The 18,205-nt window shown below is 43.1% G+C and overlaps 1 protein-coding gene across 2 annotated transcripts in view; it reads right to left on the bottom strand.

Annotated features, from left to right (window-relative positions):
• Itgal (integrin subunit alpha L) overlaps nt 1-18,205 on the bottom strand; it is a 43,510-nt gene that overhangs the window by 24,777 nt on the left and 528 nt on the right. For both annotated transcript variants that reach the window (XM_027948764.3, XM_027948765.3), the window contains exons 2-14: nt 17,351-17,453; nt 16,572-16,666; nt 16,392-16,459; nt 14,373-14,490; nt 14,146-14,276; nt 12,799-12,944; nt 9,424-9,556; nt 9,132-9,282; nt 3,824-3,897; nt 3,598-3,730; nt 1,171-1,322; nt 770-907; nt 117-314 (exon numbers count right to left, since the gene is read on the bottom strand). In XM_027948764.3, the coding sequence (XP_027804565.3) occupies nt 117-314; nt 770-907; nt 1,171-1,322; nt 3,598-3,730; nt 3,824-3,897; nt 9,132-9,282; nt 9,424-9,556; nt 12,799-12,944; nt 14,146-14,276; nt 14,373-14,490; nt 16,392-16,459; nt 16,572-16,666; nt 17,351-17,453 (1,640 nt within the window). The remainder of the gene's footprint in view (nt 1-116; nt 315-769; nt 908-1,170; nt 1,323-3,597; nt 3,731-3,823; nt 3,898-9,131; nt 9,283-9,423; nt 9,557-12,798; nt 12,945-14,145; nt 14,277-14,372; nt 14,491-16,391; nt 16,460-16,571; nt 16,667-17,350; nt 17,454-18,205) is intronic.

The raw sequence follows: 18,205 nt of genomic DNA, 5'->3' as shown, positions 1-18,205 counted from the left end.
TGTAAGCAAGAAAAAAATTCATGCTAAAATGGGAACAGGATCTGTAGAGGCAGGCTGGAGACTCAAGGCTTCAAGGTGCCTGGGAACAGAGTTTGATGGGCAAGTCGGTATCTCACCTGACTCGGCTGGGAGCTGAGTCCACTGTTCCTCCCATTGAAGATGTAAACAGCCCCCTGCTCCTCCAGAGGGGCTCCCACAGCCACATCCATCAGCCCATCCCCATTAATGTCGGTCAAGGCAGCAATGGTGGCTCCAAACTGCCCAAGCGGGTAACCAGGATCTCCCTGAAGTTCTGAGACCATTTCAAACTCCAGCTGGGAAGGAACAAGGAAACAAATTGCAACTCCATCACGGCATTGTGAAGAACAATTTAGTGGAAAACACTAAAGAAATGTGAGATGTGGTCCCTCACAGTCAGAATGATGCTATCAAACTAATCTGGCCCTTAGTGCCAGCCCGATCTTGTGTTGTCTGTGTGATCTCCCTGTGTGTTCCCTGGCTTCCCTGAAATGCCTCCTATTTATAAAATAAGGCTTGCAGGATCTCAGGAGGTGATGAAAGGATGAAACAAGGTCATGTATATAAAACATCTGGCACTGGGCCTTGCACACTGCCTACCCCCCAAGTAGTGTTAGCTGTTGTTTATTGTTCTAAAGGTTTGATTTATACATGATCAAACAGGAAAAGCCCTTTGGAATAATTAGGACCCGAGTAGGCCTGAGAATCTCTGCCTCTCCACTTCCACCTCGCTCAGGGTCGTGATTCTCACCTTTTTTTTCTGGTAGATAAACACCCGGCCACCTCTCTGCTCCCCATAGAACAGGGGGGCTCCAATCAGCAGCAACTCTGTCTCCCCATCTTGGTTCATGTCAATGCCACATAGCTCCCCACCAAAATAAGAGCCAATCTGTAGGGAGAGGAAGATGTTAAAGGAAGAGCCCATAGGAACAGCAGGAGGTGGCAGGTTACCTCCCCCTGTAGATGCACCATGTCCATCTTCTTACAAGCTGAGTTCTGGAAAGTTCAGTTTCTTAAACTGTAGAGACACAGGGCTTACCTCAGAGAGTTTTATGATAGGGTCTGCCACACAATAAGGGGATGAGAGTTGAAAGGACATAAAGAACATCATTCATGTCCCTATCCTGAAGATGCCTCTTGGCCCATGCTCACCTGGGTCCCATTTATTTTCTGCACCTGGCTCCAGTGTCCTCTGTCCTTTGATTCTTGAAACAGTAGTACTCGCCCCACATGCTGATATCGAGGGGCTCCAGCAGCCAGCAGTGATGTGGGCCCCGGGGAGGGCAGCCAGGTCACAGTGTAACCTGAGGAGAGAGAATGAAGAGCATGGAAATGCAAAGGAAGCTGGAGTCAGGAAATAACCCCAAGGAAAGGGCAGAAGCTGTTCACAGAAATTGAACTCGAAGCAAAGATGCATCAAAGCAGCCAGAAGACCTTCTCCTGAAATGAAAAATAAACAAATAAATAAAAATGGGAAAAGTACCAATTTCATAGAGAGTAATTTTGAGCATGAAATCAGGCCAAGCATATAAAATGCCAGCACTTTGTTAATGATAACTAAATTAAGAGCTAAAGGTGAGCAGCAGAATAAACATTCAATGCTATATATATATGTGAGTGTGTGTGTGTGTGTGTGTGTGTGTGTGTGAGAGAGAGAGAGAGAGAGAGAGAGAGAGAGAGAGAGTAGTGATGTGCCTGCCTCTTTCTCTTCTTTAAAAAATAAAATTTGTTACTTGGGATCAAACTCAGGGGCACTCTACCTCTGAGTTTACATCTCCAGCTCCATTTTTAAATTTTGTTTTTGAGACAGGATCTTGCTAAATTGCAGATGCTGGTCTTGAACTTGCAATCCTCCTGCCTCAGTCTCCCAAGTCCCTGGAATCATGGGAGTACACCACTGTGCACAATTTGACTACCTCTTCTTTAGTGAGCAAAGTTGCCAAGGATTTTACAGTATATTGAAAAACAAGAAATCCCCTTGAAGGCAGTAATGTAAGTGTCATGGTTTATAGAACAATCTACTTGAGTTCCCCTACTAGTAATGTGACCCTAAGCAAGTTATTTAAACTGTTGTTGACTCGATTTCTTCATCGAGAAATCATAAAAATACTTTCTTGGCCTTGGGAGGTAGCTCAGTGTGTGTGTGTGTGTGTGTGTGTGTGTGTGTGTGTGTGTCCCTGCTTTCAATCCCCAGCACCATAAGAAACAAAAAATATTCCAAAATAAAAACTCACTTAATAAGTTCTTCTCATCGTGTTGTTGTGAAGATGAAATGACATAAAGTATGTTAACACAGGTAAAGCCTTTAGAACATAATATTTGCTCAGTAAAGACCGTCCAAAAAAATGAAAGAAAAATAATCACTGCAGATAACCTGATATAAGATAAATAGCACTAATTTTCTGAGAAAAATTTAATAAGACATTTGTGTTCTGAGACTTTAACAAGGATGGATCCATTTCTAAGCAGAGGGCATGGATGAGAGAGTGTGGAAGAATGTGGTTCTAAATCCCTGAGAAGATCAAACTTGGAAGCAGTCCTATCCCAGGCTCTTGGAGCCAGTTCATACCTTGGGGCACAATGACTACATGAAGCAAACAAAACAAAACAAACAAACAAAAAACTATAACCTCAGAGCCCAGGGATTAAGTCCGAAAATGGCATCACTTAGGTAGATTTGCACATACAGAACTGTGCAGGCCCAGACTTCAACAGCGACACCACGTGGCAGAGATAAGCAGCAGCAATTGTGGATTGAGCAGACTCATTTCCTCTGTTTAGCATTAAAAAAAAAAAATCTTGAAATTGAGTAAAACTCTAGAATTCTTCAACAAATCAAGAAAAGGAATTCCTGTAAAAAGAACAAGTAGTCCTCCTATTAATCAGGCAGGTTGTTTTAAAATAGACCTGGGATTTAATGTTTAGTTACTACTGAATGATGACAGAGAGTCACTGACATTGAAAGAAGTTTCCTATTCGTTTCCCCAGAAGCAGGAGGTACTGCTCACCACAAAAGAGCTAGTGGAGAAGCATCAGCTCAGTGAGGAGGCAGAAGGACCAAGATTGTGGTTTTCGTGGGAAGGAAGGGGAAGAAGGGTTTAGGATTGGACAGACTGAAGAATTTTGGTAAGCTCAGGGGTTGTAGAGGTATTTTCTAGTGGTCTGGTACCTGACTGACGCAATTTAGGGCAGGGGAACTTTTGGCTTGGTGTGTGAATTTGGATAAAATAAGTGATTGGTGCTCTGGGCCCTGGATGGCTGGTATGCATATGAAAGTCATGTTCACAGGCAAGAGTTCACTAGCTCTAGGAATTAGCCAGCCCTGGGAGGGGCAGTTTCTTTAGGATTATCCGGGCCCCAAGAAGTCAAAGCACCAAAAAAAAATCAAGGAAAAAAAAACATAATTAATACACAGGTAAAAGGTTATTAAGGGGGAAATTAAGAGTGTTATAATCATACTTAAACCCTGAGTTTGCTCAAGCTGGTTGCTTAATTGCTTTCACTATTATTTGGAAAGCCAATCTGAGTTACTCTCAGCATCTCAAACAGAAGAACCCATTAAAAAAGAGAAATACTTACCCAAATATCCTGCTCTCACTTCTGGTGTCAATGGTTCATTTCCAACAAATATGTCATCCTGCAAGTCAGCCTTCAGGTCTAGAAAGCCTCCAGCCCAGTCCTTGGCTCCAACTGCCCCCACAACTGCATGGCCCTGCTCAGGGAAGGAGGGGAATCCTGTCAGGACCCTCCCTGATCCAGCTCCATCCCCGCATCCCTCTGTTCATTGCTTCAGGCCACCAAGCACCTTGCTGAGGTCTGCGCTGATCCCACTGGAGGACAGCTCCATGTTGAAGGATGTCAGGTCCTGCTGGTTTGTGCCTGAAGGACAAAGTAGAGGAGATCAGGCTGAGACCCAAAGAGCAGTAAAAACAGTGACACTCGGCAGGACTCAGAAGAAGCCCAGCATTCACCTTAGTGCAAAGTAGAAAGCATGAACATCAAAGTGGGACAGATTAGGGAAGTTGCCCGATGCTCTGAGTCAGCTCTCTCTGTACAATGCCAGGAGCCTAGTGACTCCACCTGAGCATGTCTTGGTACAGCTTAAAAAAAAAAAAAAAAAAAAAAAAAAAAAAAAAAAAAATATATATATATATATATATATATATATATATATATATATATATATATATATATATATGTTTTATTGGTATTGAACCCAGGGGCACTTTACCACTGAGCTATATCGCAAGCCCTTTTTATTTTTTTATTTTGAGAAAGGGTCTTACTAAGTTGCTTAGGCTGGCCTTGAATTTTCAATCCTTCTGCCTCATGCTCCTGAGTAGCTGGGATCACAGACCCATTGCCGCTGGATAAAGTCAGCTCTTACTTTGTCTTACTTTGCTCTTACTCAGGCTTCCCCCAGTCAATGATGAGCATCCCTAACTCCCTAGGGAATAATGCTAAGAAACCAGGAACCAACCTTGATTCTTCCTTTTCCCCTGTATCACCTCTAAGAATCACCAAATCGTGATGGTTCTGCCTCAAGATAACACCTCCCCCTCTGAAAAGTCTGTACTGACACCACATGGGTCCAAGCCATATTCATCTTTTGCCTAAATGATGTAACAGTGGCCGGGTGCAGTGGTGCATGCCTATAATCCCAATGGCTCAGGAGGCTGAGGCAGGAGGATTGCAAGTTCAAAGCCAGCTTCAGCAAAAGTGAGGCACTAAGCAACTCAGTGAGACCCTGCCTCTAAATAAAATACAAAATAGGGCTGGGATGAGGCTCGGGGGTCAAGTGCCCCTGAGTTCAATCCCTGGTACACCCCCCAAAAAATTATGTAACATCTTACTGATTTGGTCTCTGACTCTATTCTTTCTGTGTTTTCTTTCCACAGAGCAAGCCAGAGTAATCTATTTTTTTTTCAAAAATGTATATCAGACCCTATCTTGATATATGATAGAATCGTGCCATTGCTTGTCACACTGAAATCCAAACTCTTTCTGAGTGGTAAGAGAGAGAGAGCACACCTGAGACTCTTTTTATTGAGGAGAAAGTTCCATCCAAATGAGGCAAGGGACTGGGTTTCAGGGTGGTGTAGCCCAATCTCATTGGGTGACGCCCACTCCCAGAGCTTCATTCCCCTGCCAAGCGGAGGTGAGATCCACCTGCTTCTGCCAAAGTGGAAACCAGTCTCACACCTCCATAGCTCAAGGCTAAGGGTGCTCAGCTCCTGTGTGTCAGCTCCAGACAGTCGACCTTTTTTCTATTCCTCCAACATGCCAAGTCCTTTCGCATCTCCTGGCTTTGTGATTGCTCCTCTTTCTAACTAGGATGCTCTTCACCTACATTCCTCAATTGCCATTTGATTCTCATCCTTCATGTCTCAGCTTGAAAGTCATTTTTAGAGTGTATTTTAAACAATTTTAAAAAGTCATCTCAACTATGCCTGTAATGCCAGCAACTCGGGAGGCTGAGGCAGGAGAATTGCAAATTTGAGGCCAACCCCAGCAACTTAGCAAGACCCTGTCTCAAAACAAAAAATAAAAAGGACTGGGAATGTAGCTCAGTGGTTTAATTCCCAGTACCAACAATAAATAAATAAAGTCATCTTTAACAGGCCTTCCTCTGAAGTGGCACCCCCTTTCTTCACTGAAAAGTCTTAACTGGGTCTCTCCAGAAATCTTCACCATGGCTGCCTTTAGGACTGTCAGCAAAAGAGTCTCTGCAAAAGAGTTCAATGTAGATAAACTTCCTATTTTCGTGTCACCCTGTTTTATTTGGCCACTGGCTGAGAAGATACCAACACTCCAGGTGCTGGACACCCCTTACTAGTTTTTCACAAACATATCCAGTATAGTTCTTTGTAGAAATGTGCAAACAAGGCCTCTGGCCTTGAGCTGGGCTTCACAGAGATGTCTACATTTTTAAGATAAGTTACAAATGGGCTCCATGGTAACAGCTGGCAGGGGGAGGAAAGAAAGGGGAAAAGAGGCTCTCCCCTTCTCAGGTGTTGTCCTTGAAGAGTTAACTTGCCCAGAACAGTGAAAGAAAAAGCTGCTTTTATGTGAACTTCTGCAGACTGTGAACTTCTGAGCCCCTCCCCTTACACACTGGGTATAAAATTCTGAAATTCCCTGAACTCGGATTCAGCGGATTGATTGATTACAGCAAAAGCTGTGTCCTCTGACCCTGGCTGCAGCCAAATACAACTGTTTCCTGCTATCTTCGGTGCCTTGCCTCATTTGTCCCTACAACATCTCCAAAAGCCAATCCAAAGTGGCAAGTGTTCTACCATAGAGCTCTACCCCAGCCCAGCTTCCTATATATAAGTCTATCTCATTGCTTTTTTTTTTTTTTTTTTTTTTTGGAAGTACTGGGAATTAAACCCAGGGGCACTTTACCACTGAGCTGCACCCCAAGCCCTTATTTATTTTTTTATTTTGAAACAGGGTCTCACTAAGTTGCTTGTGGCTTTGCTAAATTGCTGAGGCTGGCCTGGAACTTGTGATCCTCCTGCCTCAGCCTCCCAAACCACTGGAATTACAGGCATGCGCCACCACACCCAGTTTATCCCATTGCTTTATTCATCCTTTATATAGCAGTTATCACAACCTTTAATGATCTCATTTGTTCAATTGATCACTGTTTTTCTTTATCCAATGTGAATATGAGTTCTACTTTCAGAAAATCCCTGTCTTAATCACAGAGTCTGGTATATAGCTGTTGCAAGCATGAATCAATAAAATGGAAATAATAACATCAGCCTTACAATGATGCTGAGATAAATATTTAAATATTGTAGCCAAAGGGCCTGTTTCATGTAAATTTTCAAGAAACATGGCAAATATTACCATAATTCATTCATTTATTGAATAAGTAATTAGCAAAACTAAGTATCTGGCACCAGGGATATCAGTGGTGAGAAAGCACACACAGCATTTGCCATGGCAGGTACCTCAGAGGGCAGTGTCGAAGACAGAAATCCACAAATTTAGAAGCCAGCATATACTACAGGGGCCATGGCAGGGAGCTTGCAGCAGTTACAGTAGCACACAGCACATAACCCACACGTGTGACATCTAATAGGAGGAAGTGAAATCTAAACAAGAGCAGAAGGATGAGCAGGAGCAGGTTAAGATAGACGATGACAACTAGTGATAAGAGCTATGACTTAGGCACAAGAAAAAATATAGGGCTGGGAGCTGGGGTGCACGCCTGTAATCCCAGAGACTTAGGAGGCTGAGGCAGGAGGATTGCAACCTCAAAACCAGCTTCGTCAAGTTAGTGAGGCCATAAGCAACTTAGTTAGATCCTGTCTCAAAATAAAATATAAAAAAGGTTGGGGATGTGCCTCGGTGGTTAAGCACCCCTGGGCTCAATCCCAGCACATAATAATAATAATAATAATAATAATAATAATAATAATAATAAATGGAAAAAAAGGAGGTACAATCTACAGAGAGCCCACAATGTACTGGGTACATTACTAAATTGAGGTTAGGGGTTGAATTATGTCCTCCAAAAAGATATATTGACATCCTAATCCCCAGTACCTCAGGATGTGAGCTGATTTGGAAATATGGTGTTGATAGAGGTCATCAAGTTAAAATGAGGACATTAGGGTGACCCTAATCCAATATGACCGGTGTTCTCATTAAAAAGGAAATGTGCAGAGATGAAAATTGACATGAAGAGGCACAAGAGAAGGTGGCCATGTGATTGGAATGATGTACCTACAAATGGAGAAATGCCAAGGATTGTAGGCAGACACCAGAAGTGAAATTGTTAAGGAAGGGCTTTTTTCTAGAACCATCAGAAAGAACATCTCCCTGCTCTTCTGGACTTCAAGCTTCCAGAATATTCAGACAATAAATTTCTGTTGTGTTAAGCCACCTGGTTTTTAGTACTTCGTTAAAGCAGCTAAACCTTACAGTACTGTAAGACTGGTATTATTATCCCCCCATTTAACAAAGAATAACAAGCCTCAGAGACGGAAGTATCCTGACTGAGGTCACACAGCAGGTAAGAGGTAGAGTGAATTTTTTTTTTTTTTTTTTTTTGGTACAGGGGATTTAACTCAGGGACACTCAACTACTGAGCCACATCCCCAGACCTATTTTGTATTTTGTTTAGACAGGGTCTCACTGAGTTGCTTAGCACCTCCTCATTGTTGAGGCTGGCTTTGAATTTGCAATCCTCCTGCCTTAGCCTCCTGAGCTGCTGGAATTACAGCTGTGAGTCACTGCACCCAGCTTTAGGCAGAGTGAATTCTGGATCAAGTCTGCCCAGCTCCATTCTAGCCATCATGTTGCATCTTCAAGTGAGCCAGACACCAAGGCTGTGTCCTGGCCTAGGGGACTTCCCCTTTGAAACCACATATCTGGAGGCAGAGTAGGCTTCCTGAAGTAAAGCCCTTTTATGACCAGTCCTCCATCTAATTACTGCAATAAGAACTTTCTTTTATTCTAGGCCAAGGAAGAGCATCTGTGGGTTCCTCACACTTTATTTCTACTAATTTAACCTTTTTTTTTTTTTTGTACCAGTGATTGAATTCCAAGATTCTTAACTATTGAATCACATCCTTAGCACTTTTTTTTTTTTTTTTCCCATTTTGAGATAGGATCTTGCTAAGTTATTTAGGGCTTCGCTAAATTGCTAAGACAGGCCTCCAACTTTTGATCCTCCTGCCTCAGCTTCCTGAGCCTCTGGGATTACAGGTGTGTGTCACCATGTCGCACTTTGCCCATCTTAAGTAAGGTGGGGCCTACGCTAGGTGAAAATGAAAGAGCTGACCAAGAGGAGAAAGAATTTAGATGGAAATCCTTCAGGGCTCCGATGACCCCAGGTCAAATTTGGGCCCCACTTTAAAATCAAGCTGAGCTCCCAGAGGAAGATGGAATTTCAGAGAGAACTATCTTATCAGAGCCTGCTCCTAAGTTGCGGTCTCCTAAATTCCTTCCTGTGGCTGTTAATTGCTTGTTTGTTTAGGAGAGCTCCCAGCACCATGTAGGATCCCCAGTGCTCTTTATTGTTCAATGTCTCTTATCTAATGTCCTGGGGAGTTCTTGAATACATCCTCTCAAATTCTCTCCCAGGGACTATCACTCACCCTCGATGTCATAGATCTTCTTTTGCAGCTCAGTAAATAGATCTTTGAGCTTCTCAAATGTGTTCAGAATCTTTACAAACTCCTTTGTGGGGTTTGAGGCAAATTTATGGAGGGTCTCCTGAGTGCTCTTGGTCTGGAAGTGCTTTCCAATCTGCAAGGGAATGTAGAGTGAAAAGCTGGCACCCCCAAACCTCAGACCAAGACTTTGGCCCCAGGGAGAAAAGGAATCAGGTGTCAGGAGTAGAAAAGGAAAGGGGAGAGGTAAGAAGCAGATAGAGCCCAGGACCCATACCCCAATGACATAGCGGATGATGTCTTTGGCCTTGTCAATGTTGGCAAAGTCAGTAGCCTCCCCATCGGTGATGATGATGAGCACTTTGGTGGCATCTGGACGGGCCCCCTGCTCTTTCTGGAACACCTGTGTCCTGTGTCCAGGAGAGGGGGATGTTAGAGATTTCCCACAAACCAGAGCTTGAGGTCTCCCCACTGTTCTGCTCATCAGTTATGCAAAAGCCCTTCTTGAATCTCCCAGGAAGGTACCCAAGCATTCAACATTCTCCTCTAAACCTTGACCTCGTCTTTCCTGCCACCCATTCTCTCTAGACAAGTGATCTTTACACTGCTCTATTCTGGGCAGCCTGGTGGGTGTTCCAGAGTCCACAGGGGAAGTTTTGTGCAGGGTGACTCAGGGCTTCCTACCCTCCATTTCAACCATGTAGCAACCACCCTTTCATCAGCTAAAGACATTGATCTAGGTGATATCCCATGTGACAAAAGAGCTGCACAAAGAAAATTGGGAAGTCACTCTCATGAGCAAGCTCACATAGCAAGCAGCTCCTCTGCCTTCTTTCCCTACCTCCCCCAGGCTATCTAGAAAGTTCTACCATAGCAGATAACCTAGTGAATTTAGTGACCTGTTTCTGTGTCAGTTTTTGCCCTGCACCATCAATATTCATGGAAAGGACCACATTCATCCACTGCCCTATTTATGGCTCCCAGTACAGCATAGAGGCTCAATGTGTGTGAGATCAAAGAAACAAAGAAAGGAGCCCTGCGCGATGGCACATGCCTGTAATCCCAGCGGCTCAGGAGGCTGAGGCAGGAGGATAGCAAGTTCAAAGTCAGCCTCAGCAACTTAACAGGAACCTAAGCAATTTAGCAAGACTCTGTCTCAAAATGAAAAGTAAAAAGGGCTGGGGATGTAGCTCAGTAATAATACGTCTCTGGGTTTAATCCACAGCCCATTAAATATTTATTTGAGTTGTAGTTGGACACAATATTTTATTTATCTTTATGTGGTGCTGAGGATCGAACCCAGGGCCTTGCACTTGCTAGGCAAGTGCTCTACCGCTGAGCCACAACCCCATCCCTTCAAAGCACATTTTCAAAAAGGAAAAGAAAGAATTGTATATTTGGCAAAGTTCAAAGTTCTGCTACATCCACAGCCTCCTTCTGAACAAGTCAGCTTGCGCATAGCTCCTGCTGCAATAGCAGCTCTTTGTGAACCATTTGACCTGAGGATGCCTGCGCTTCAAGACCTCTGGTTCTATCTTGGATGGAAAATGTTTTTCAACTTTCATCCACATGTCACTTATCTGGATTTCTCAGTAGGCTCATACCGGGCCTCTCTTCTTCTACCCTGGTCCCCTCTGTTGGCTTTGAATTTGTGATCCTTCTGTCTCAGCCTCCTGAGCTTCTAGAACTACAGGCACACTTTTCTTTCTATAGGTTAATTATCTCAGGCATTTGTCACAGTTAAAGTGACAGAAAACTGAGTAATACAAAGTTTGTGTACATCTCAGAGCCTTTGATATTCTCTGCGCCTGGTACCCACATGGCTCACTTCCTCTCCTTCATCAAGTCTCTGCTCAGAAGCAACCCTCCTTGATCTGCCTATGGAATATTGCTTTATTTTTCTTTGAATAACTTATGTCTTTTACTGTATTATCTAATTTGCTTATTTATCCTGTTTGTGACATTTCTCTCCCCTACTAAAAGGGTAGCTCTAGGAGAGTAGGGATTTTTCTCTGTTTCATTCACTGCTAGTTTCCCAGTATTTAGAACACAGCAAACAATAAACTGTGGTCCAAATTCAACCTGCACCTTGTTTTGTATGGTTTGTATATTTTTAAAGAATTATAAAATCAAGCAAAGAAGAATATTCAACAGAAGCCATATGTAGCCGAAAATGTTAAAAATATTTACTATCTGGCCCTTTCCAGAGAGTTGTCAGATTCCTGATAGAATACTGCCTGGCCCAAAGGGGTGAGATTTAAATGAGACAAAATTGTTTATGACAGGGAGGGTGTGGTGGCGCACAACTCTAATCCCAGAAGCTTGGGAGGCTGAGGCAGGAGGATCGAAAATTCAAGGCCAACCTCAGCAAATTAGTGAGGCCCTAAGCAACTTAGTGAGACCTTGTCTAAAAACAAAAAAGGGCTGGATATGTAGCTCAGTGGTCAAACATCCGGGGTTCAACCCCCAGTACCAAAAAAAAAAAAGTGTTTATGACAGACATTTTCATGACTTTCTTTTTGCTCCCACAATTGACCCTTTTAGAGGGTCTACTCATTGTATGGTGATCTCTTTCTCTAAGAATTTAGAGACAAACTTTCTAAGACAAATTCCTGCAGAGGCGGGGCTCTAGCATTCATGTTTGTGCCATTTGCTTTGGCACACTACTATAAAGTAGTTCCTTGTCATAGCTGCGTGGAGAATCTCTGCTTTGGACCCAGGAAATCAGGATATGGTAATTTGATTCTTTTTTTTTTTTTAGTACTGAGCACTGAGCCCAGGGCCTTACACATGATAGGCAAGCACTCCACCACTGAACAACACACCAAATAATTTTATTTTGAGACAGGGTCTTGCTAGATTGCCAACGCTGGCCTTGAACTTAATATCCTCTTGACTCACCCTCCCCAGTAGCTGGGATTACAGGTGTGCACCATCTTGTCTGGGTAGGATATGATCATTTCTTTTCTTTGCTCTTCTCTCTCTCTCTCTCTTTTTTCTTTTGTGTCTCCTTGGTTGTATTGGGGATTAAAGCCTAGGCAAGTGCTCTACTGCTAACCTATATCCCTAGCAGATATGGTAGTTTCTAATGTGGGACTTGAGTATATCAAATTTTATGAACAATTCAAGAAATTCTTCAAGGATTCTTTTTGACTATTTGAGATTTTTGTTCATATATTGATTTCCAAAGCTGATCCCCATCTAAGATGTGACTCTTCATGATTGTTGGGCTTCATAATTATTTTCCAAGTTCTGGTTTTAGTCCCTCATGAGATCGAGAAATACTTCTTGTTCCTGTATCCTCTCAAGAATTTTTCTTTGGATTTATAAAGTGCAGAGTAGATTACTGTTACTTATAACCAAAGATTAGACTGGACTAGGGCTGGGGTTGTAGCTCAGTGGTAGAGTGCTTGCCTAACACATATGAGGTGCCGGGTTCGATTCTCAGCATTATACATAAATAAATAAATAAATAAATAAATAAAGGTGTTTTTTTTTTTTGTGTGTGTGTGTGTGTAAGAAACTGGACTAAAGTTGAATCCCTACAATAAACTGCCCCTTGTTGTACCTATCTATTGAGTTCCCACACCTTGAAAGCTCGCTCTCACAGAACAGATGAATGGACATGTTCTCCCCTCAAAAGGGAACTCACGCGACATAGTTGATGGCACCAAAGGTGTTGGTCAACTTGAGCATGTGTTTCACATTGCCTAATAAAACATCAGGGTCCTTTAGTCTCACATAATCCAAGAAATTAAATTCTGTATGGTAATCTGTGGAAAACTGAACGGCAGCAAACTAGGAAAGGAAGGAAGAAATGATATGTAGTTATGTATCCCTTCCCACTTGTCCCCTCTAACCTCTACTTCTAATGCAGGACCTGGGTAACCCAACTCTGCACCTCTGCTTAAAATCATTCTTTTGAAATGAAGCAATAATATGTAAATAAATGCAGACATAAAACAAAATGAACCTCTGCTTTCTTTTGCAGTGTTGTATGATGAACTCTTGTTCTTGGGTCTGACTACCTCATCACTAGGATGGTTCCTGGTAGCCATATTTCTGTGGAGTGAACCTTGCTAAAGTGGATGTATTAATTAGGGATAGTATAATGATTTAGATGTGAAGTGTCCCCAAAAGCTTATGTGTGAGATAATGAAATAGTGTTTAGAGGTGAAACGTTGGATTATGAGAGCCTTAACCCATTCAGTGAATCAACCCCTGGTAGGGATTAACCGAGGGGTGACTATAGGCAGGTGTGCCTTTGAGCTTTAAATTTTGTCCTTGTTGATCAGAGCTCTTTCTCTGCTTCCTGGGTACCAGGTCCTGAGCTGCTTTCCTCCACAACACCGGTCTGCCGTGATGTTAGGTCTCATCTAAGACACTGAGGAATGGAGTTGGCCATCTGTGGACTGAGACCTCTGAAACTGTGATCCCCAAATAAACTTTTCTTCCCCAAAGCTGACTAAAACATATGGCCACCGAACTGACTCTAGGCCAGTCAGAATCTCTTCTCTGAAAATTTAGAATTTTCAGAGTGAGGAGTTGGTTGAGAGGAACTTTAACATGTGACTTGGGAGCTTTCCACAAGCCCATTGGCTCATGTGATCCAAAAAAAGTTAGTTTATGGAGACAGCAAGAAAGAAAAGAGGGAAGCTAGAATACAGAAAGAAACAGGAATGAAAATTAGGGCCTGGGTTGTGGTTCAGTGGCAGAGCCTAGCACGTGTGAGGCACCAGGTTCTATTCTCAGCACTGCATATAAATAAATAAAAAATAAAGGTTCATTGACAACTAAAAACTTAAAAAGGAAAAGAAAAAATTTAGACAGATTACTAGAAGCTTTCTACTCCTGGGTTCTTGTGCCTTCCAGAGGTCTAGTTATAGCCATGCCCATAGGCTAGAGAGAGAGAACTTATACCAAATTTTCCTTTAATGACTTAGCTGGGTCAGGTAGGCATCCACTGCCTACAATCAAGAATTCTAACCAGCATATTTACCTGGTAGGAAGAGTTGCTGAGTTTCCTCATCACATCCTTCATGAAGTCCACAATTTTCTGAAATTCATCTTGCTGCAAACTCCCTGAGCCATCAAACAGGAACACCAGGTCCACATTACCTTTTATACATTCTGCAGAGGCCAGATGGAAAGGGGTCTGTTGAAGTGTCTCCAGCATTTGGGCCACCATGCTGGTTTCCATACCCAATGGGTCCCCAGTTCATTTACCCTGATAACCAGGATGCCCTTGTAGCACAGGTTCCCCTAGACTTGGGGGAAAGAGGTAACATAGGCCACTCAGATAGGAATTCTGGTCACATGTACGAGACAACCCAGGGTCACAGGCCTGAAGGAAACAAAAGCAAAAGGGTTGGGGTTTCCTCTTGCTGTGTATCTTTTAGGTATCATCACAATGAAAAAGAGCCTACAGAATCCTGTACACCTCCCTCACTCTCTACATCCAAATAGTTACTCCAAAGCAAAGGAATTCTCCCTCTGCAAGTTCTCTCATGTCCATCTCTCCATTCCTATAACTAATACTCTATGCCAGTGGATAGTCACCATCTATAAAATAAAGTCTAAACGCTTTAGTTTGGCATTCACGCTATGTACAGTTGGGCACATTTCCAGGCACGTTCCTTCCCATGCCCAATCACACATTCTGTGTAAGCCCAAATCACAAACTCACTATTCCCAGAATATACAATAAACTGCCTCTTTTGTTTATGACTATCTTTCCTGCCAGACTGACATTTCCAGACAGGGCTTGTATCAGATATCAAGGTCAACTTTCTATTCACATTCCTTTCCTCTTTAGAACCTAGCACAATGCCTGATACATAATAGCAGCTCAGTAAACTAGCTACAGTTAAATAAGGGATCAGTATGTCACCAGTCTATCTAGCTCTCACACAGCCATGTCAGAAGGATGCTGCATAGGAAAAACCGGAAAGAACAATAGAATTGAAATCAGTTGAGAATTTGATTGATCTTAGCTCTACTACTTTGCAGCCATGTGATCTCAGGTAAATTTCTTAATTCTTTGGGTTCTCTTTCCTCACATTAAAAAAAAAAAAAAAAAAAAAAAAATATATATATATATATATATATATATAGATATATATATAGATATATAGATATAGATATTTATCTCATTCCAAAGTCTTGAGGGTTAAAAGAAATGAAGCAATGCTTCCTAACCTTTAGGCATTTGTGTAACACTTTATAATTTCTAACATTTGGCATATTTATTTAATGCTTTCTTTTAAACTTACAATTTTTTTAAACTTTAGCTTCCTCCTCTATATTTATTTATTTATTTGGTACCAAGGATTGAACCTAGAGCATTTAGCCACTGAGACAAACTTATTTAAAAATTTCCAATCCTATCTAAATTTTTTTTTTTTTTTTTTTTTTGGTACCAGGGATTAAACCCAGTGGCACTCAACCACTGAGCCACATCCCCAGCCGGTTTTTGTATTGTATTTATAAACAGGGTCTCACTGAGTTGCTTAGGGCCTCACTTAATTGCTGAGGCTGGCTTTGAACTTGTGATTCTCCTGCCTCAACCTCTAGAGCCACTGGGATTACAGACGAGCCCAGTTTATATATTTCTAATAAGCAATTGAAATATATGTAACTGGGCTGGGGATGTGGCTCAAGCGGTAGCGCACTTGCCTGGCATGTGTGGAGCACTGGGTTCGATCCTCAGCACCACATAAAAATAAAATAAAGATGTTGTGTCTACCGAAAACTAAAAAATAAATATTAAAAAATTCTCTCTCTCTCTCTCTTTAAAAAAAATACATGTAACTATTAAAAGTAGGCATACAGGACTGGGGATGTGGCTCAAGTGATAGCCCACTCGCCTGGCATGCGTGTGGCCCGGGTTCGATCCTCAGCACCACATACAAACAAAGATGTTGTGTCCGCCGAGAATTAAAAAATAAATATTAAAATTCTCTCTGTCTCTCTCTCTCTCTCTCTTAAAAAAAAAGTAGGCATACCACTAAAGGTCATATTATATATCAATAGGCATAGATATTTCATCTTTGTAAAAGTAACTGAAGTAAGTAGGTTCTTGGAAATAACTGATTTATAACTGGTTCTCAATAAATACGCATAGAATCTGAATCTCTGATGCCTTTAATATTTTATGGAATCTTTCATCCATTTTCTTTCCCCCTCTTTTCAATCTCTCTCTCTTCTAACATATTCTCTGAGATCACCAATATACAAAATTCTTACCAAAAGGCTTCCACCTGAGGGGTCTGTCACCAAGGTCATTCCCAAGTACTTGGAGGTATAGTTGGAACCTGTAAGCACCAGAAGGTTGGTCTGAAGGAACTCAGGCAATCCAGATGTATTGGGGCCAGCCTCAATTTCCCTAAGATCCCATTCTTCCCTGCTCCCTTACCAGCTACTCACCTCCCAGGCTGACTGGCTCGCAGTGTCCACTGCTCGGTTGGCACTGATAGAGGCTTCCTGTGATGTTCCCCTCACCTGGAGCTCCCACAATAACCCTGGTGAGAAATATCATTTGTGAGATGGAGCTGTCCAGGTCTTTACCCACCCACTCCTGCCTATTAAGCAGGATCAGATCCCACTACCTATCTCAAAGCCATGTGACCACACCTCTCTGGGGATACTCCTCAGCGCCCACCTCTTCTCTCCTGAATCCCAGAGAAATAATTCCTCATGCCTGAATGCTAGAAGATCAAAGATCCTTTCCATTTACAGTCTAGAAAACTTGAGGCCCAGAGAATGATCTCCTAGAGTGTCACTCATTCAGCCATCCATTCAAAAGTCATTAATGGCTTACCTACTGTGTGCTAGGCTGGAGAATGTACTAGAAAGAGGGGGAGGGACAAAATCTCTGTCTTCAAGGAGCTCACTGTGTAGTCAGAGAGAGTCAAAAGCCCAGGATGGGATGCAAAGTGTTTTAAGGACTGTAATGTCTCCCCTGTTAGGTACTTAGGTGGAGCGTTAATGACTGTCCCCTTCCTACTATTTGATAGCCTTGCTCCTGTCTCCAGAGAACGCCTTCAGAAAGGAGACCTGCCTTGTTTCATTGACTGGCCGGCAGGAGGTAGGTGAAGCATCCCCCAGAGGCAGGGGCAGTCTCTTGGTGGGCATAGAAGCACCGGGTCTTGTGTACTGTGCCAGGCAGGGAGGATTTGGCGGGGGTGGGGGGGATATCAGCTCACCCATTTCCAACCTGCAGGACGCGGTACCCAAAGTGCCTCCCGGCGTGTGGGGTGGAAAAGTGCTGCACATTCTGCACGTCCAAGTTGTAGCTGGAGGCTGGAGCTAAGGGAGGCAAGGGCGCTCAGTTGCTTCTGACCGGGGCTCCCACAATGTCCCCCACACATCAAGAGCCTAGGAACTGACTGGCCACCGATCACACTTCTGGTCCCCAAAACTCGGCCCACCTTCCCCAGGCTACCTATATCCAGACAGAACTAGAAAATGTTCTTGGACTTTCCCTCAAAGTCCTTGACTCTGGGGAACAGGAAAGCAGCACACTCTGCCACCCAGAGTTCTGGCAACTCTTCCCAAGGCGTGAGAAGGACACCACTTCCCTTTTGGCCTATCAGCAAAGAAGGAAGAATGAAGAGGTTGAGGCCTGTGAGAGAGGAGCAGGTCAAAGGGGGCCCCAAGGTACAGGGGTGCCTAGGCTTCTAGGCAGGAACCAAGATGGGGATTTCCCAAAGCAGGCTGTGCCTCCTCACACACCCACTTCTCCCATGATCAGGGGCCCCAGGTACTCAAGAAAGACCAGCCTCGGGAACTCAACATCTGCTGAATCCTGGGAGGCTGCCTCCTCACTCATCTCAAGCTCCCCAACCCCACCAGAGATGGGTCTCTTCCTGAAATGCTGTCTCAGGTTCCCCCCCAGCCCATCTCCCATATCAGGCAACTTGGCATCACCTGCAAACCAAATGGTTCTTTCCCACCCTGTTTTCCTTACGGGCATCAGAACTAGTTCACAGCATCCTGGGATGTCAGGGAGGCTAGTACCTTTGTTTGTTTAGATGAAGGGATAGAGACCCACAAAGGAA

This window comes from Marmota flaviventris, chromosome 19 (genome assembly GCF_047511675.1).
Source record: "Marmota flaviventris isolate mMarFla1 chromosome 19, mMarFla1.hap1, whole genome shotgun sequence".
In the NCBI taxonomy this organism is placed as follows: Eukaryota; Metazoa; Chordata; class Mammalia; order Rodentia; family Sciuridae; genus Marmota; species Marmota flaviventris.
The sequence above is the reverse complement of the archived record's forward strand: the minus strand, read 5'-3'. Positions and strand labels throughout refer to the sequence as shown.